At 40.5% G+C, this 21242-nt stretch overlaps 2 protein-coding genes across 2 annotated transcripts in view; both read left to right on the forward strand.

Annotated features, from left to right (window-relative positions):
- LOC115684696 (laccase-15-like) overlaps positions 1-19024 on the forward strand; it is a 74348-nt gene extending 55324 nt beyond the window's left edge. Inside the window, exons 2-6 of the mRNA XM_056308212.1 lie at positions 15599-15750; positions 15858-16102; positions 16206-16334; positions 17554-18498; positions 18607-19024. Of these exons, the coding sequence (XP_056164187.1) occupies positions 15599-15750; positions 15858-16102; positions 16206-16334; positions 17554-18498; positions 18607-18737 (1602 nt within the window). The 3' untranslated portion in view covers positions 18738-19024. The remainder of the gene's footprint in view (positions 1-15598; positions 15751-15857; positions 16103-16205; positions 16335-17553; positions 18499-18606) is intronic.
- LOC115684695 (laccase-15-like) lies at positions 2716-7102 on the forward strand. Its single transcript, XM_030609541.2, has 6 exons — positions 2716-2864; positions 2970-3121; positions 3505-3749; positions 3881-4009; positions 4712-5656; positions 6412-7102. The coding sequence occupies exons 1-6, from the start codon at positions 2775-2777 to the stop codon at positions 6540-6542; spliced, it is 1692 nt and encodes a 563-aa protein (XP_030465401.1). The 5' UTR covers positions 2716-2774; the 3' UTR covers positions 6543-7102.
- Positions 19025-21242: the final 2218 nt, after the last annotated feature.

A 21242-nucleotide genomic window follows, 5' to 3' on the forward strand; every position in this document is an offset into this window, starting at 1 on the left:
CAATCCCTCTCATTTGCAAGCTAGATTAGAATGATTAAGTTGCTTAAACAATTAGATGAATGATTGGTTTTTTTTTTTGGTCGAAAAATGATTGGTTTATTATTCAAATATTCTAACGCTCTCCTGTGGCCTGAGACTATAGTGTGAAAATAAAGATTTGAACTCAGGAGCTACTATTCTGATAAGTGGAGGGCGACCACGTGTATATAAAGAGCATGCAAACCTATGGTCAAGCAACGTGAAATATTTCAACAGAAGTGGTGGATAAGACTAATCACCATATAGAGAAAGGTTATGGAACATGTGTTCTGACTAACATGTAATCAACATGGATTTGAATTTTACTATGCTCTCAAAGGGAAAATTACCCATTCCTAAATTTATTGCAATCGTGTCAATTCAGTCATAAACTTTTTTTTAGCCAATTGATTCCTAAACCTTTTGCATTTGTGTCAATTGAGTCTATCTAGCCAATTTTGGCGGGAAATCGTTAGTATGGACGCCGGCTGTCCTACGTGGTACAGCCGACACTGTCATGGACATTTTAAAATAATATTTTAATAATTTTTATTTTTTTCTTTTTTTTCTTTCTCTTTATTTTTTTTTCTTCCCTTCTTCCTCTAGCTGTTTATTGGACCTTGGCGACCGGCTAGAGGTGAGCGCTGGTGAGGGCGAGCAAGGCTCGCCCCTAGCAAGGCTTGACCTCACCGTCGCTAGGCTAGATCGAGCTCGCCGGCCCTCGCCTCTGGTCGAACGCCAAGGTCCGGTGACCGGCTAAAGGAAGAAGGGAACAAAAAATAAAGAAAGAGAAAGAAAGGAAAAGAAAAAGAAAATAAATAAAAATTCAAAAAATTGTTACAATATTATTTAAAAATATTCACGTCAGTACCGGCCGCGCCACATAGGACGACCAGTATTAGCAATTTTCGGCTAAAATTGGCTGGATGAACTAATTGACACAAATAAAAAAAGTTTAGGACTCAATTGGGCAAAAAAAAAAAGGTTTAAGACTGAATTTGCATAATTGCAATAGGTTAATGACTGTTTTGATAATTTTCCCCGCTCTCAAATGCGGTTAGTGAGTCTTCCTCAAGTGTTAGGCTGTGTTTGGCGCACTTTGATTACATCCAATGTAGTTTTCCATGATCCTGGCCGCTAAGGGCGAGTCATTTACGTGTGTTAGGTGTACAAAAATGACGCACCAATTTTCCAGGGAGCGATTGAGGCACCGCTCGCTTTTTATTTTTTTCCCTCTATAGTGGCTCCGTAGCTACATTGAAATTGACCCTAATTAATTAAAATTAGGCGAAATGAATGTAACTATTATCCTAACTATATACGAATCTCTGCTGATTAGGGTAGTTTAGCCAACCCATCGTTTCAACCGGACTGGTGAAGGTGATTCGACTTTTCAAGTCAATGAACGCGCTGAAACTTAGAAAGCTTTTAAGTTCATGAAAGTATGCTGATCTAATGGCTTGGAAAATTCCAAATGCCACTCAGAAAAAAATTAAGTCAATAATGAGACCTAGATGTTTTGAATTCTATGGTAGGTAAAAGAAAATTTTCATATCTCCGTGGCCTGTCCGTTTGATATACAAGGGCGGCGAGCTCCAGAGATGCGTTCCTTATTTAAATGTGCCAGTGCCAGCATATCTCGCATCCCTGATTTTCCTCTCAAGAGGAGGGAATACTCTCTAGAAGTTGTACATCCCAGTGATTTCGAGATCCGGACGAGAATCGAAATAGAGCATTTTAAGGACCTGCTTAGGTCCCATTTTTTTAATCGTATGGTTGGCAAAAGAAAGCTTTCATATTTCGAACTATAACAATTGATTTTGTCACCTCATTTGAATCGCAAAGACACGTATTTAAAAAAAAAAAAATACCTAACTAGAGACCAAGAAAACGAAGACCTTGACTCGCTACACCGTAGATGAATAGTCTAGCTGAATCATAAGATCACTACTCCACGTCGCCAAACCAATTGAGTGCTCTTGCTTGTCGCCATTGCTTGATTAAGAACGTAGCTGGGATGCTAAATAAACGATAAAGGGTCATTAACATCAATCAAGGCAAGTTGATGGACTTCTATACGAAGCTGCTAGTTGCGAAGAGGACGAAGAGGAAAAATATGGCCTGACAACTTACGAGGAAACGGTGAAGTTCAAAGTGATGATAGGATGTCGTTGTCGAGAAGCGTTAGTTAGGAAATAATTAGTTGTCTCAGGATTCGCCAACCGTCCTGTAGGTAGCCATGAAGGTCAAGCAACAGGTAACAATTTTGGAAGCTAGTATGTGGGTTTGGGCTTGTGGGTGACTGATCTTAAGTTCGAGTCCGTCTGCTCTCCACCTTATCACTCCCTTGACTGATATGGAGGATAGTCTGTGGGTTTGGCTAGTTCTCCTCCGGTTAGTGCCTAGCTGGTCGAACTCCTGTAGTATGGCCGGTGCGGGAGTTCAGGTCATCAAAAAAATAAAAACAATTGTGGAAGTAGCTGTCTTCTCATTAGGAATCCAGAAAACGAAAAACAATAGACAGCAATATGATGGTTTTCCACGACTCAAGAACTTGATGGTTAGTAATTTGCAGAACTTTCCTGGTATGTTCAATGCGTGGCGTTGTCTAATGTTGACAAAATCATCCGGGTCCCTAACTTCCACCTTCCCCAGTTAGTCCTGCCTTTCTCAAGCCTTTTAAATACCTCTCATGGGCGGCTTCATCCTCGTAATAATCGAGCCACAGCCACCATCTCATTTTCGAGTTAATCTTCATGGAGGCTTCGAAAACCCAATGCTTGGGGTTTCTACTCTTCCTCGTCGGTATTCTCCAATGTAAAGCTGGGGTTCGTTACACTTTCGTGGTAAGTTCGAATTAGTGTTACACTGACATTTCAACAGTGTCATGTGCATGCAAACAGTGGTTGGACTGCTAGGTCGATGTTGCTCAAGTGTGTGAAATATTATAGGTCGATGAAACGCCATATAAGAGATTATGCAGCACGAAGAACATCCTGACGGTGAACGGGCAATTTCCTGGGCCGACTCTGTACGTGCACAAGGGCGATACCATCATTGTTGATGTCTATAACAAGGCAAAATACAACATTACCATTCACTGGTATGAATAGTATTTCTCAGCTTTCACATTATGAAGCGATTTCATCATTGGTATCTGAGTATATTAGTTGCGGTTTCTAGGTAGAAGTGACCTTTAAATGTGACTAATTTATGTGTCTTCCTCGTCATAATGGACAATCCACGAATTTAGCATATATGGGCACTCAAAAGTCATTAGGCATATATCATCATGCCCACCCTATTTCAAACCATATGAAGACCTTGTCCTCTTTTAGTAGATCTCCGTGTACATTACTAGCTTTCTTCAACAACTTTTCGTTACCCTTGTTCTAACAGATGTGGTTCTCGAGAACAATTTCTCAGCGTCATCCCATGGTTGCTTGAAAATCTGTCCTAATTGAATGGTGGATGATTTTATTGCAGGCATGGCGTGAAACAACCAAGATTTCCATGGTCCGATGGACCCGAATATATAACCCAATGTCCAATACAGCCAGGAGGTAAGTTCAGTCAGAAGGTGATATTCTCCACAGAAGAGGGGACCTTATGGTGGCACGCTCACAGTGACTGGTCGAGAGCCACTGTGCATGGAGCCATTGTTATTTACCCCAAAAAAGGTTCAAGCTATCCTTTTCCGAAACCTGATGCTGAAATGCCTATTATATTAGGTAATACACAAATCTGGTTGAGTAAATAATATTTGCTTGTTGGCTATTATAGTTTCAAAAAAGTATAGTGTAGACAAACATTATTGGTCTTTGATCATTCAAAACTTTCAAACATAACGATATATGTGCAGGAGAATGGTGGAAGAAACCGATAATGGAGGTCTATCATGAAATGCTCAGAACAGGAGGAGATCCAAATGTTTCCGATGCTTATACTATCAATGGTCAACCTGGAGACCTTTACCCATGCTCAAAGCAAGGTCAGAGACATGTTTATCCTAGTCTTCTTCTTCTTCTTCTTCTTCTTCCTCTTGGCCTAAGTTTATTTCGTTGTTCTTCCACTTCTTACATGGTTTTTGACATGTCATCAAGTAAAGGAACTAAAGGTTGCTTAGTGTGACAGAAATTGATGGCAAAATTTAACTATATCTGCTACACCTACAAATGTCAAAATACTCGCAAGCTTTTCAAGAGATTCCCATGGTCTTTAATGCATGCTTACACAAAAATATAAGGATGTGACCCTGCTTCTACTTGCTTTCGAAACCCATATAACATTCCAAAAGCAGGACGAACCATAGGGACGGCCTTAAATGAAATTATATGCAACTAATAATTCCCTAATTGTACGTCTTTTTGGGTTAGCGAGAGTTGCAGCCATCCTCTTAAATCATTTTCTTCTTCTTTAATATGGAAAAATGTCGGTCTCATTCCTGATGCAGACCCATCTCCCACCAAAGGCTCTTGAACAGTTCATTATAATGATTATGCTATAAAATCAATCATCAAAACAAGACATGGTAGTTTACTATTCTCAGATTGATTGTACCCCAAACGGAATATTCAGCCGGTGGGACTTTGTGCTTAAACTATTATCGGCTTAGTAGCCGTACAGTATCGTATATTCTCTACAGTTTTTCTTCCGTATGTTCGTGACTAGTTACGGTGTAATTTTGTTTCAGATACTTTCAAGCTAAGGGTCGAACAAAGCAAGACATATTTGCTGCGGCTAATCAACGCGGCCATGCAAGACCTCCTCTTCTTCTCCATTGCGAACCACAGCCTCACCGTCGTTGCGACGGACGCGAGCTACACGAAGCCGCTGACGAGAGATATCATCACGATATCTCCCGGTCAAACCATCGACGTCCTCCTTGAAGCCAACCAAAACCCTGACCACTATTATATGGCCGGTAGGGTTTACTCTAGTGCTCTCGGCGTGGCTTACGACAACACAACCACCACGGCAGTGGTGGAATACTCTGGAAACTACACTCCCACCTCACCGCCTCCTTTGCCGCAACTTCCTTATTACAATGACACTTCCGCGTCGGTCAATTTCACCGGCAGCCTCCGGAGCTTAGCGAGTGAGGAGCAACCCATCGACGTCCCCGAGAATATAACCAACCATTTCATCTTCACGATCTCCATCAACTCGTTCCCGTGCCCGAACAATTCCTGCGCAGGCCCCAATGGGACCCGTCTCGCCGCGAGCGTGAACAACATAAGCTTCACAACCCCCTCGATCGACATCCTCCAAGCATATTATTACGGCATCAACGGCGTGTTCGGAACCCGGCTCCCCAACTTCCCGCCTTACATCTTCAATTTCACGGCCGACATCTTGCCGCTGGACCTGGAGACGCCGAAGCGCGGGACGGAGGTGAAGGTATTGAATTACAACTCGACCGTGGAGCTGGTTTTCCAGGGGACGAACTTGATGGCCGGGACCGATCACCCGATGCATCTGCACGGATACAGCTTTTATGTCGTTGGCTGGGGACTCGGGAACTACGACATCAAGAAGGATCCGTTGACCTATAATCTGGTGGATCCACCTTTGCAGAACACCATTGCGGTGCCGAAGAATGGATGGGCTGCGATCAGATTTAGGGCGGACAATCCTGGTGAGTTTGAACTAATGTTTGACTTTAGACGCTTTATTTGTGTCGATATCTGTTGGTATTATCATGGCGCTATATTCTTTTCCGTGTTTGCGTCTTTCAACCTATGCTTGACATTAATCTCTTTTCTGACCGAAGAAAGAATTAACGTCTTTGCCTGCACGCGCATATAGCGAAATAAGCGAATGCGGGTCCCACTACACGTACAGCTTGTTGAATCAGTGTTGGCCAACGGAAAAGTATAAAAAAAAAAAGTCATGAACTTACATTAGTGGTACCAACTCAGTCTTAAACATTTCAGTTGAACCAATTTGATTCTAAACCTTTTCACATTGGTACCAATTCAGTCTATCCGAATAATTTAGGCTGAAAATTGCTCACGTGGATGATAGCCGTCCTGCGTGGCCGGTGAGCAAGTGGCCATAACCCTCACCTGTTGGCCAGCGAGCGAGTGGCGGCGACGCCCTCGCCCAGACTAGGCGGACGAAGCGAGGGCGTGCCACGTAGGATGGTTGGTGCCCACGTCAGGAATTTCCGAATTAAATTGGCATTGTGGATTGAATTGGTATTTGTGTGAAAAAGTTTAGGACTGAATTGGCACCAATATAATAAGTTTAAGACTTTTTTGGTAATTTTCCCGTTGGCTAACTATACTTAGTAATAGTAGATGAATACACCTATTTATACAAAGCCATGTATACAGATATGTGTTGCGTAGATAGAAAATTACTGATATTGGTTGTGACACAAATGGGCAGGAGTGTGGTTCATGCACTGCCACATAGAGCGGCACCTGACGTGGGGCATGGACACGGCGTTCATCGTGAGGAATGGAGTTCCCCCGAACACCCACTTGCTGTCGCCACCACCGGACATGCCACCTTGTTGAATCACCTTCGATTTCACTCCATTTTGGGGAGACCTGATGAAGACATTTATCTTTCGTACTTCTATTAAGGGTGTGTTTATTTCACAGAAAACTTAAGATTTGAAAAATATTTTTTGAAAAATGATTTGTTATATCGCTTAAAAAAATTAGTCGGTAAAAAATATTTCCATTGTCAATATCAATTTACACTTATTTCTGTGAATGATGAAAATATTTTTAATTTATTCATTTTTATGAGCGATATAACCGAACATTTTTTTGAAAAATGTTTTCCAACTCTTGAGTTTTCCATCAAATACTCGCACCCTAAGTTTCGTTAGTAGAGCATCACAATAACCTATGATAGTATTGATTTGGATGCCAATGTGCCTCGTCATAGAACTAGTCTTTTCCTGAAAAAAAGATAGTCGTTTTTTATCCATTTTATTGGAATCCAATCCCACCTCTTTGCTTCTCTCGCGAAGTTATTACATGGTTGTAAATCATGTGAACCAATACTATCTCAATCATTAATAAAATGGGTCGTCCTGTTGTAGGATTCGCATGATTCATGTTGCCAATAGGCTTGATTGACACGATTTAAAGATCATGCAATATTTTCTTGCCTCTCGTGTTCTAACCTCACTGCCACCGCGACCGATGATGCCCAAGGGCCAGGCCATGATGAAACCGGGCTCATTTTTTCCGCCGTCGTTGGGTTTTAAACCCATCCGCCACCCTTGTTTCCTCTCCCCGGCCAATAGGTTTGCTCATGCGTGTGCTAATTTATTAGCATGAAGTCTAACAATTGAAATGTCCATACATCATCTCCCTCTCTAAGTAAAGCGGTTCTTCTGCTCTTCTTCTTGTAACTTATCAAAACAAAAACAAAAGAAAAAGCGCTTATTTTATGCGGGCATCATATGTTACTATTTCACCTTGATAAAAATAAAGCGATCAAAAAATCTTAGAAAAAAAAAAAGAAAAAAAGCAGAAGAGAGAATTGTAAAATTTCTATGTATTCAATGTGCAGAGAAGAAGAGTACATGAGCCTATTCATAAGCTTTATTAGATTACTATTTAAGACAACTATCAATCAAGGATATGCACAATCAAAGGAAAATATATGTGCAATTCTAAGAGATAAGAAAAAAAATCAAAAGTAATATCCTAATTACCTCTAACATGGGAAAATATCATCCCTCTCAAACTCAAGGTGCATAGAAGTCAACTTAAGTTTGGACAAAAAAAATCCGAAAAACGCTTGGTCGATCGTCACGGTTCAACTAACATGGCTGTTACTTACTAAAGAGAGATCTAATTGACATTGACTTGGCTACTTACCTGGTTGTTGTGGGTTGTTGTGCCACCAATACAAGCTACATGCAGGAGGCTGTCGTTGCAGCAGGAGGCTGGTCGTCATGACATGCTCCATGGATGCTGTGCAAGCTACGTGAGAACAAAACAGGTTGACATGGAATATGATGTCACTATCGAACGAGATACACCAAGAAGATGATCCAATATTCGAGGTTTACAATCGTGTGTGTTCCTGAGTGCGATGTGCACTTGGTACACTTCAGGATCATCTAACTTTGATACTAAAATAATAAAAAAGCGAAAGAGAGAATTGTGAAATTTCTGTATATTTCATTGTGTAAAATAAAAGAATACATGAATCTATTTATAGATTTTTAGTAGATGACTATTTAAGATAATGCACAATTAAAGGGAAATATATACATAATCCTAAGAGATGTGGAGAATCAAGAGAAATATCATAATTATTTCTATTATAGTCAAATATTTGAGAGAAGCATCATAATTATCTCTAACAAAAAATATAAATCACCTTTCACCCAATGGCCCCTTATATATCTTCATTTTTAAAAGAGTTAATACCAAAAAAAAATTGGACCGCTTAAACACATTTACCATAGACTATTTCTCCACTCGCCAATTTAACTCTGTTACAATTACAACAAATTTTGCCGTCAAGTGTCCTACGTGCCTAGGCTCATGGTGCTAGCGTGGCGCCCTTATGCAGTAAATTTTTAACTCTAAAAAATTAGAAAAATTAAATTAGCAAATTAAAAACTAAAATGATGATGGCCAAGTAAGTTTTAAAAATAGAACAAGAGTTTTAATAAAAATAAATTAAAAATGTATAAATTCATCTTCTTCCTTACTAATCACTATAAAGGACCCCACCTTCCACTCCCTCTGAGTCGCCATTTGGCGCCCTCACCACTGGACACTTGCTAACAAGGATTCCCTTTGTGTTAAAAAGTCGACCTAAAAGCATAAACTATTGAATGAAGGTGTGGTTTATTATTAATCAACTTAAGTCTAAAAGCTTAAGTCTAACTTATCTGAAACATGGAGTGTTTTGCTTGGTTTCTGGCGAGTTCAACCTAAAAGCTTCAACCATTAAAACCTTAAGTCTAACTTATTCGAAACATGGAGTCTCCCGTCGCCAATCACAACCAAGCAAAACACTCAATTCCAATAAAGCTAAGCCCGTCATCCACGACGACTCATAATAGATGAATCAGCCTAAAAAAAAAAAACAAAGCAGAGATGAAACAGCGAAAAGAATCAGGGACACAAATGTAGCGGTAGAGATACATACAGTTCAATCACTAGAGGTGGAAGAGCGAAAGGGAAGGGAAGAGAATTGACCGTTGAGTTCAAATGAGTAAAGAGAAAACAAAGAGACTACACCTGAAGAGATGAAAATTGAAGATTTCAGGGGTAATACGAGAATGAGGGTGCGTGAGAGTGAGACTCTACTAGAGGATTACGGTAGAAATATAGGAGGGGCACTTATAATTATATAATTAGGATTTGGGAATAAAAGAAGAAGAAAATATCTACGGGGTTGGTTCAAGTCGGACCAACCCTAAAGCCTCAAGACTAAGGACAAACCCGCCCAATATAAGTTTCAAAGGCCCTAGGTGTAGGGTTAATTCTTGACCGATGCTGACCCCTACAAGCTTTCAAGATCAATGGATCTGAATGTGTATTTGGGCCTTTTGGCCTTTAGATTTCTTTCTTTAAAATCTGATTCTGGCCCATGTCAACTCCCACCAAATTTAGAAAACCAGTTGGAAAAGTCAAGCTTTTTTGTAAGACAAGTTTGACACTTACCTATTGCTAGTGCCAAATTCAGATTCTATATGGGGTGTTGTCTTCAATTGGGGCGTTAGTTGTTGAATGTACATGTGACTTTATCTTCATCGGGCATTAATTGTTGAATGTTACAGGTGATGTTGTCTTCATATCATGGTGCAATAATCGAGTCAAGCTGTACACGGTTTATCTTCATAACATTACATTTTTTCTTTGGGCGGGCCAATCAAAAGGGGTCAATAATTTTACGTAGAGTGGAGAAAAAGCTATTGGTCTAGCGTGTAAGCCTAGAGAGACTTTTCCCTATAGCTATGTGAGGATTCTAAGTACAGTTTTACTTTGAAATTTCAACATGAACGCGTATACATTAACCATATGGGGCCGCAAGCTGAGTACTTCCTTGGACTTTTCAAAGCAGGCGAAGACTGAAGCATATATATATAGCTAAGCATCGAATTTGTCAGTTGTAAAGGAGCTTAAGACGAAATTGATGCAAGAAGAGGGGAGTCCAAATTGATGATGTCATAGTTCACTTTAGAAGAGGGATTAAAGAAATTATCAAATAAGTCATCAACTTCGTCAAGAATCAATTTGTTCGATAAAAAGGCTGTTTTCGGGAAATTGTTTCTGGACCTTCCAACATTTGACGGAGAATTACTCGATTGACAATAAACTTTTTTATGGACTGAAAACAGCAAGTTTATTTTGGAAAGAAGAAAATCAATTTATGTGATTTCGTGCTTCGCATACAAGTGTAAAGAATAGATCCCTCAATGTCTATTTCCTACCTTTTATCAATTTTTTTTTAGTTTTTTTTCCGGTAACTTTCATTTTATTTTCATAAGTCTTCTATTATCTCCTGAATATACTTCATGTTCATGTTTTTCTACATTTTCAAAAAACTGATCATACATAATATTTCACAAATATGATTTCACAATTTATTCCTTGGTTTCTTCGTAATTCATGTATATTGATGGATTATATAATAAACAAGGAAGATGTTGATTTCACTTTGTAGTCATTTTTTACGATACAGGCCGTCTTTAGTAGATTTCGCTTATTACCATAAAACCAACTTTACTGGCAAGGCCAAGCCTCGCCCAGCCAACCTTCACTGGGCGAGGGAGAACCCAGAGACGGGGAGGTCAACCTCGCCATGGCTAGGTGAGGCCGACCTTGTCTTGGCTGCCCAGCCAAGGGTGGGTGAGGCGTTGGGGCGAGCTTCGTCAGAGGCCGGCCAGGTCAACCTCGCTGGTCAAAGGAAGAAGGGGAAAAAAAAGAACGAGAAAGAAAAGAAAAAACGGCAAAAAATTAAAAAAAAAAGTTTAAAAAAATATTATTAAAAATTATTCATGTCAGCGTTGGCGACCCTACGTGGGACAGTCGGTGTTCACGTCAGTGATTTCCGACCAAAATTGGTCGAATGAACTCAATTGAAACAAAATGAAAATGTTTATGACATAATTGGCACAATTAAAAAGTTTAGGATTGAATTAGCAAAAAAAGATATAGAATTTTTGGATAATTAATATTGGATTATGTACTTGGATGTATATGATTTTTTTCTTCTATAAGATAATGGCAATCCATCACCGCGTGGCCAAACTAATCATTCCCGAGCATTTTGTCAAGCGTATAGGTTGGGGCAGGGCTGGGAAAAATCATTGCAATGCTACCGAATTCAATGGACCCAATTTGGGACAGGATGTGACTCATCCCGCAATTCGCGGACTTAGGGGTTCAATCATTATCGATAAATAATGTCTCAATTATTTCATTTCTTTCATTAACTCCTGATTTAGATGCCCATTTCCATGTTATAAATTATTAGTGGGAGCCCACAAGACATGCGGGTACGCGAAGCGAGATCGTTGTGTCAAAAGAGGAATATGATGGTTACCAGAGAAAGTGAATGAAGCGGGCGATTATTCGATATAAAGTGAGAGCATTTTCGTGGCCTTGTATATAGTATTAGTTGCTTGTTTCGTGATTTCTAGACAGATTTACCTGGTTCTGCAGTATTCAACCACTCATCATATCGTTCCACTCTATAGTATTTTGAATTATTATTTTCTGCATGATTTAACAACGATGATGACTCAGTAGTCTCCGTTTCTTTGCTTTGACATTGTGACTATGATCGAAGTGCACATCAGAAACTTGACAAAGATTTCACGGACATAATATCTTTTTCAATTCCGTCCGTAGAATCTCCCTATTGTGATAGAGTGAGATGCATAGGGAGAGAGAGAGAGAGCAAATTGAAGACATCAACTTGCTCCATTGATTTAATATCGCTCTCACGCAACTCTGGGAGCGCAAATTAACGGGCCTAATATGGATGCCATATTGAACATAGGGTCTAATTCCTTAAAAAATATCCTCAATTTTAGGTTCAATCTTAATTTACCCAAATTTTTTTTGGTTAATAAAAAATCCCCAACTTTTATTCTAGTTCCAAATCTAGTCACGAATCCAAAAATCCCAGTTAGTTTCTTCAAAATTATCAACATCGGGATCAGTTAGCGGTCTATTATTAGTACTTGCATCTTTATCAACACCTTCACATTCGTATGGAACAGCAGCAGTAGTTTCCTGATATTGATAATCTTGAAGAAATCAATTGTGATATTTGAATGCGTGGCAAGACTTGGGATTAATGTGAAAGTTTGATAATCTTTTACGAGACAAAAAAAAATTTCGGGTTGGGATTAAGAGGTTGCATTTGGCCCCTAAATATAGTGCGTTACATTGATATGCGAAAAAGGAGGATGCATGTCCCGCAACACAGGCATGCCCAACGGGAGAGAGAGTTTGAATAGGCTCGGAAGGAGAAAACGTCTAAGAAAAAAACAGAAGAGGCACACTCAGACTCAGAGGTGTTTGGGAACGGCAATGTAGTTCCATAAGCGCACGCAATTTACGGTGGCGTGATTCGCTTTGAGATCCGACCTTTGACTCTCCATGCATAAGCCCAAAACTTTCTCAAATCTTTTTGGGCTCACCGGACGTAAGCCTTTTGAACTAAACTCGTTTTGGATGACCTTTCCAAATCAGCTCGATCAATCCCTATGAATGCAAGCAAAAGGCTGCGTTCATGTGCATCGGACAAGACTTTACTCGCCAAGCGATCGGCGTGGCCTACAAGAATACCTCGAATCAGAGGCATCTTTTGTGACTTGATACCGAGATCCAATGCATCCAAATCCGACGTTAATTATTCGATCGAACCCTTTTCTGTGAAATTACTTCTGGATCTTGGTTATGAGCGCGACATCATTGGTGAGAATGTACAACTTGTACACGAGAGGGTGAGCCGAGTGAAAAAGTTCGGGCTCAGCTAACCGCATAAAATGTCATGCCGACAAGCACGGGGGGCCTACCTTCTCGCTGGTTTGACATCTCCCATCACCATTATTTCGCAGTGTATAAATAGACACTTCTCGCAATCCGCTAAACTAAGGGGCAAGACAGAAGAACACATATAAATTTTTCTTTCTCTCTGTTTATGGATATGAGGTGCTCGGTGGGAGCTCAAGTGCTTCAGATTCTAGGGCTTGTGCTAGTCCTTGGCATCCACGTTTGTGGTAAGTGCGACATCTTGGGCATTGACTTTTCTTTAACCATCATGGTTTTAGTGCATAACGAAAGCTTCCAGGATTTGAGGGGTTTGACCTAATTAATTTACGCAACCGTCTTTTGACGCTTGCTTTATGGCAATAAGATCGAGGAGGGCCGAATCGACCACATGTGACTAGCGCTTCCATTAGGATAAAATACTTTATATTTTGGTCAATTAATTTGGAGTTTTTCTTTCTAGGGTTAATACCGCGAAAAAACCAAACTGGTACATTTGTGATAAATTTACCTCAAACTAATTTTTTGACTACTAAAAACCCCAAACTGGTACATCTACGACAAATTTACCCTCTGTTGGTTTCCGTTAAATCTTACTGTCAAATTACTGAGTTAAATGACACGTGGTAGTTGACAAATATACCAGTTTGGGGTTTTACCTCTGTTTGTCACAGGTGTTTGAGTTTGTAGGTTTTTTTTTTGTATTAATCCAATTTAACGAAGGGTAAATTTGTTATGTGTGTACAAGTTTAGGGTTTTTGGTGGTCAAAAAATTAGTTTGGGATAAATTTGTCACATGTGTACCAGTTTAGGGTTTTTAGTGATAAAAAAATTAGTTTAAGGTAAATTTGTCATAGGTGTATTAATTTAGAGTTTTTCATGATATTAACCCGTCTTTCTATTTCGTCCTTCATCTTTCACTGTGAACTTTTGGCTAGCTCAATTTGTACCGTCACCTAACGCATTTCAAATACTCCGTCGACTTGTCAGCATGGCACTGTTCACTTGGCAAAAGTTTGCAAACGTTGTCTGAGGGGCACCCTACTTGGTTTGGTATATTATCAACAATAAAACAAAAAAAGAAAAAAAAGTGGAAGAAAATCAACAAAGGAAAGAAAGAGGATAGAAAACAGCCTCTTGAGAGGACGTGGTCTCCGGTGATAATGGAGACGATGATGCCACATTGAATAAGGTTTCCCGATAGTCATGCATCTCTCTCTCTCTCTCTGTCTCTCTCTGTAGTATGCTTTTGATAACAAGATCTTGAGCGCATAAGACAATTGAAGGTCGTAAAACTGAGGAAATACAACATTTTACAGGATCAAAACAGATTTTGTCCAAACAAAAGAAAAATCAGACAAGTATTAACTTAACGATACGCCGTGAGCACCCAAATAATTTATTTTCTCTGGAAAACATGTTTGATAAGTCTTGAAATTCTCTTTGAAAACGAAAATGATGAAAATGTTTATATTTCGCCAAAACTAGAAAAAAAGCCTCCCTTTCTTGGTCATCCGCATGGTTGCTTTTATTTAGAGGGAAACAATGGAAACTCCATGAATTTTTAAATCAATCGTTTTAATTTTAGAATGAACTTTACTCGTTTTTGTTTAAAAATTATCTTCGAAAACATGCCACACATGGGAAAATTACCAAAAAAAGTCTTAAACCTATTGTGTGAATATCAATTTAGTTCTAAACCTTTAAATTGGCCAATTTAGTCCTAAATATTTTGACAATTTACCGGATTAAATTTGCCAATTTAGTTCTTCCAGCCAATTTTGATTGAAATTCGCTAACATGGCCGCCGGCTATCCTACGTGACGCAGTCGGTGCTGACGTGAACAATTTATTTTTATTTTTTTAGTTTTTATGAAATTTTGATAACCTTTTGAATTTTTTGAATTTTTTCTATTCTTTGTTCTTTTTCTTTTTTTTTCTCCATCTTCCTTCGTCAGTCAGCAGGCCTTGGCAATCTCTAGCGACTATTCATAGACAAGGTTGGCGAGGGTCAAGCCTCGTCCTCACCTATGGCTGGTTGCAGACCATTGCCTAGGCTTGGCAACCAGTGGAGGAGGAAGGAGAAAAAAAAAGAAAAGGAAAAGAAAAAAATTGTAAAAAAGTTTAAAAATACTAAAAAATGCAAAAATTGTTCACGTCAGCGCTAACCGTGTCACGCAGGACAGTTGGTGACCATATAAGCAATTTTCGACTAAAATTGGCCAGAAGGACTATATTGACAAATCATTAAAAGGCTTTGCACTAAGTTGGTAAAATTGGAAGATTTAGAACTGAATTGACATTCGTACAACAGGTTAATGACTTTTTTGGTAATCCGCGCCGTTTTCACTTTAGGTGATATATTGGTAAATTTTCATTAGGGCAACCCACAATAACTTGGGGAATTTTACAAGGTTTATCACATTTTTCATCGGGCATTTATATTTGAGGTTATTAAGTGGCAGTTCTCAAAATATCTATAGCATTAGAAGTCACATTGACACACGTCCACCTACTCTTCTACGTTCATGTACTTGATTGGATGTCTTCTCTTCGTGTGCATGATATATACTCTCGTTTGCCAGATCAAGGAAACACCCTATACGTGGCTATGCAGCACCAAGAGCATACTAACCGTTAACGGCCAATTCCCCGGCCCGACTTTATACGCACACAAAGGTGACACGGTCACCGTGGATGTGTACAACAAGGCCAATTATAACATTACTATTCACTGGTATTTCCCCACTCACTCTTTAACTTCGCTAGTGCCATAGGCAACCAGGAAATTTAGTTTTCAATGCATCTCTGATAAGGGAAAGCGAAAACGAACGAAATTGACAGGCACGGTGTGAAACAGCCAAGGAATCCTTGGCACAATGGTCCCGAATACATCACACAGTGCCCGATTAAACCCGGAGGGAAATTCACGCAGAATGTGACGTTCTCGCTTGAGGAGGGGACGCTTTGGTGGCACGCTCACAGTGACTGGTCGCGTGCCACTGTCCATGGCGCCATTATTGTTTACCCAAAGAATAGCACAAGCTATGCTTTTGATAAGCCTCATGTAGAAGTGCCGATCGTATTAGGTTTGTGACTCAAAATCGATTGCCTCTTTTATTTGTATGATCAAATATTTTTATCTTCTTTTTTTTATGTAATCTCACAGTTATCAATTGTATGAAAATGCAGGAGAATGGTGGAAACAAGATATAGTCGATATATACGATGAGTTTCGTGAAAGTGGGGGAGATCCAAACACTTCAGATGCTTATCTCATTAATGGTCAACCGGGCGATTTGTATCCATGCTCAAAACAAGGTTAGCATACACTTTGACACAATGTCCTTATTGCTCTTGTAGAATTCCGAACCCACTTGATGTCCAAGATTAGGATTTTCCTAATGACATTCTTAGCTACCTTACGATAGAATCTCTGTTTTTCTCGATAATTCCGGATCAAGAACAATCATCTTTTTTAAAAATATCATCATTTCATTGACATGTAGAAAGAACTTTAAAAAATTATTTACAAGAGTTCAAATAAATCTCCACGTAGACATTTAGACTTATAATGTTGCTATTCCATCTAATATATACATAAATGAGCCATGTTTTTCTCCGATCAGTCTCTAATTGATGCGTTGTCTAAACATGACCCATGTGTAACTCAAAAAAAAAAAAAAAAAGGCACATCGCGAGGGTTCAACTGGCGGTGGTGTCATAGCTAGGTTGACGGTGGCATCGTCGCGAGGTCGGTAGCGATGGGGCGAGCCCAGCGGCAACATGGTGAAGGGGTGCTGGGTGGGACCGGCTGATTTGAGGGAGGAAGGAAGGAGGAGAAGGGAGAGAAAAGAAATGGACAATGCTAGCAGAACAGTTGCCGTTACTATTGGAAGTAACGATGGTATGTGGCCACAGGTTGTAATGCTGGCATAACACCAGTTGTGATGGAGGGGAGGAAATTTCTTATCATAATGCTAGCATAACACCAATTGCCTTTTTTTTTAATCAAATACATCTTGTGGCCTCCATGCCACTTTTACTTGCAATAATAACGGTGACTTGTTACTTAAGCATTTCCCAAAAGGAATCAAGGTTTTAAAGTGCGTTTTCAGTTGTGTGAGGGAAAGTCGCGTTCGTGCAAATCGTTTTCCAAAAGGACCCATCTCCTAAATGGCAGAAGGAAAGTTCCTTCCAACTTCGAAGGAAACATGGCCCCAACCATGTACCAAAATCAAGTCCAGTTGGAGGTCTGGGAAGGAGCTAGCAAGAGTGTGGGAAGGCCGTATGGGCCCTCCAAAACTAGTCACAAATGATTCTCGTGTATCAATTGCAATGATTGCATTGCAACAACACCGGTAGGTCCCCGACGTTTCTATCAGCGGTTAATGTCCACGCCTGAAAAGTTTCAATCACAGTATGAATTACTGTATTGCCTAATGCCGCATGTATGAATTTAGTAGGCTTTCAGCATTAATCAATTTTGCTTGACCCATCCTAAATAAACCCTCTTCGCTGCCTTCCCTTTCACCGCTAGATACGTTCAAGTTGGCCGTGGACTACGGCAAAACCTACCTCCTCCGGCTCATCAACGCGGCAATGCAGGACATCCTCTTCTTCGCAATTGCGAATCACCAAGTCACGGTGGTCGGCACTGATGCCTCCTACACGAAGCCCCTGAAGGTTGACTACATCGCCATCTCTCCGGGCCAAACCATTGATCTCCTCTTGGAGGCCAACCAGCCCAAGGACCATTACTATATGGCTGCTAGGGTTTACTCGAGCGCAGCCGGTGTTACATACGACAACACAACCACCACGGCCCTAATCCAATATAAAGGTCGATACACACCGTCCTCGCCTCCTCCTCTACCTTACCTTCCATACTACAATGACACGGCTTCATCGGTCAACTTCACCGGAAGACTCCGGAGCTTAGCTAGAGGAGACCACCCCATAAGTGTCCCGCAGAACGTGACCCACAAGTTCCTGTTCACCATCTCGGTGAACACGTTCCCTTGCGCGAATGACTCGTGTGCCGGGCCGAACGGGTCCCGCCTCGCTGCAAGCATGAACAACGTAAGCTTCGTGTCCCCGTCGATCGACATACTCCAAGCCTATTACCACCGCATCAAGGGCGTGTACGGCAACCGGTTCCCGAGCGAGCCCCCACTCAAGTTTAACTACACTGCAGATTACCTCCCACTGGCCCTGGAGACACCGCAAAACGGGACGGAGGTCAAGGTGATCGAGTACAATTCGACGGTGGAGATGGTCTTGCAGGGGACCAACTTGGTGGCCGGGACCGATCATCCCATGCACCTCCATGGGACCAGCTTTTACGTGGTGGGGTGGGGATTTGGCAATTTCGACAAGAAGAAGGACCCCAAAAATTATAATTTGGTGGACCCTCCATTGCAAAATACCATCGCGGTGCCCAAGAATGGATGGGCCGCGGTGAGATTCCAAGCCTTCAATCCAGGTACAAATATTGCAACGCTATACAAGTTTATCATAATATTAATTCGATTCTTTAGTTTAATTGAAGGAATAATAATGTGGCTCTTTGGAAAAAAAAAATCTTTTTCAGGAGTTTGGTTCATGCATTGTCATCTTGAACGACACTTGACATGGGGCATGGAGATGGCGTTCATCGTTAAGAATGGCCCGACCCCAGATTCGCAGATACTTCCACCGCCGCCAGACATGCCGCCGTGCTGATGTAATGGAACATATGGGTTGTTATTAGCCCTTTGAAGTGCCCTTGTTGAGTCGTCAATCTTTTTTATTTCATTTTTGTTAGTTTTTAGTATTTGAAGATTTGAGGAGGCATCTGAATCGGAATTTAGGTGCTGTCCTAATCCAGACGCGCAATGCTTGATTTGTCTGGTCTTAAGAGAATATGTTGTCGAATAGTATTCCGTTTTCTGGCGGAAGAAATGTACTCATGTCACTATCTATGCTTGTTGTAAGAATTTGATGATCAAGAATAAAACAATTTGTGAACATATTATATACATAGGCTGCGTATACAACACTAGATTAAACAATAAAAAAGATCGCTTGTATTAGTTAATGAAAAATGTTTTCATTGTCGATAGAAATTATGTCTAAAAGTTTTCCTGAACGATAAAAATATTCTTCGTTCATTCATTTTGGTAAGCAAAATAAGCGATTATTTTTTGTAAAATATATTTTAAATCATTCATTTATCGCGAAACAAACAGAGGCTTACTATATAGTCAATTCCTGTACCTTTGTGTGCATCATGGATACCCTTATGAGATTATTAAGGGTACTAATTTAGGTTCGAATAGCATGCATGTAAGGCCCAGGAAACTGAAAACATATTTTCTCCATGAAGTTATGCATACATGGATCCTAATTAAATTGAAAAACCAAGTTGGTATCCTCCTCAACTTTGATATATGGAGATTGTTAAGGAATGTATCTCGCAATCTTGTCAATCAAGACTCGTGGAATATGCTTTCAAGATGTAAGTTTCTAATTGACGAAGGCTATTATCCTTAATGCGTCATCTTTAGTTTCTAAACTGACTCATGGGCATTCTTGCTACGTTTTAGATATATAATTCGTGTTCTACGACCACTTGTTGATAATAACTAGCTCCATTCTATATTGACTATACATATAGCAAACATGGAAATAATTTCCAATCTCAAAGTTTTACCAAAGTGCGTTCTTGTAGAAATATTCATAATTTAAAATTGCCAAGAATATTGCGGCATAATTTTATAAAAATCTCTTAATGTAAATTTCAATCTAATATTGCTCATCCTAATATCCTATACTTGCACGCCAAGCTTGTCAGCCAAGTCGAGGGTCCAGCCGAGGAAGTCAGAGAGGATGGCCGCGGAAGGGTTGGGGTGGGAGGCGAACCATCAGGCGAGGGGAGGTAGAGGGTGGAGATAATGAGGACGTTGCCGAAGTGACCGATGTCGCGGATGTTCTCGACGCCCGGCGAGAGTTTGGGGTGGGAAGGGAAGGGGAGGACGAGGGTATGGACAAAGGGGTGGGCAGAGAGAAGAGGGTTAAGGAGGGGGAGGTTCTTGGAAGAGTCCAACACGGTGAGGGCAAGTCCGCGGAGGGACAGTTGGTGGACGAGGTCCAGGTGGCGAGATCATGTGGCCTCGCGCTGGTTAGGGGAATAGTAGTACGTGGGGAGGTGGAGACTCCATAGAAATGAAGAATATGAAGAAGAGATGTTTATTTTGATTCCTCTATGAAAAAGTCGGTCTGGTCCGGGCGGTCCGATTCTCATCTGGAACCGAGAAACGGACTACCTATCACTGGTTCCAATTTTATGGAACCGAGAACCAGACTGACACCCTTGGAAATCGCCCAAGACCGGCTGGTCCGAGCGGTTCTTGGTTCGGGTGATTTCCGTTGCACACCTCTAATTAAAACTGCCAAAGCCAACTACGAACTCAATGCGAATTGCACAGGGTTAGATTTATATTTGATGTGTAAATTCATGAAAATGTGTCTTGCAATAATAAAAGAAAGTTATTACGCACGACAAGTCGTGAAGTCAACACAGCTTAAGCCAGCTTCTTACTTTGACACTAGACTGGGTAGAAAATGAACGGCCCGGAAAAGAACATAAATCTTTTGTGCATATTCAAACCGGCACGAGCTTAGGATAGTCGACAGTGGGCAACCAAAATCCTGGTCAGTTTCGAGAGGCTTGACTGATGGTGCGACGATGTAACTCTGGGAGCACAGACCATTCAAAGACGTTCAATGATCAGGCTCAAATAATTCATGGACGATGATGACATGTGCTCGAATAGATCCTTCCTCGTTTTTCCCCGTGAAGAAAATTGGTGGTTTTGACGAACAGATGAAGCTCGCGCATGCATGAGAATATTAACAATGTATTTCGACCGTCGGAGTTCGAATTTTGAAGGAAAGCCGTAGACCCAGAATAAGGAGAACAAAACAGAAAAATATTATGGTATCCATAGTCTCTTTTGTTCTTTAAATAGAGCGAAACATCATCGTCATCTGCTACTCAGTGAGCTCCTCAGTCGACATACGTGTTATAAATGATACAGGAATGGTCATGGTGTGACCACGACGTCTCTCAATATGCGAATACGTAATTTCGTTGTTAAAGGAACGTAGTTATACCTACTATTTAGCATGGAATTTGGATATTGAATGCTCCTTATTCCTTAATATAATGATTCATGATCTTGACTT

The sequence above is a fragment of the Syzygium oleosum genome, unplaced genomic scaffold (genome assembly GCF_021117445.2).
Source record: "Syzygium oleosum isolate NSW1041296 unplaced genomic scaffold, Sole_v2.1 Sole_v2.02, whole genome shotgun sequence".
Taxonomy (NCBI): domain Eukaryota; kingdom Viridiplantae; phylum Streptophyta; class Magnoliopsida; order Myrtales; family Myrtaceae; genus Syzygium; species Syzygium oleosum.

Coding starts and splice junctions, on each gene's coding strand:
- LOC115684695 (XM_030609541.2), top strand. CDS start 2,775: ATGGAGGCTTCGAAAACCCAATGCTTGGGGTTTCTACTCTTCCTCGTC. Junction 2,865..2,969: donor GGGTTCGTTACACTTTCGTG/GTAAGTTCGAAT, acceptor GAAATATTATAG/GTCGATGAAACGCCATATAA. Junction 5,657..6,411: donor ATTTAGGGCGGACAATCCTG/GTGAGTTTGAAC, acceptor ACAAATGGGCAG/GAGTGTGGTTCATGCACTGC.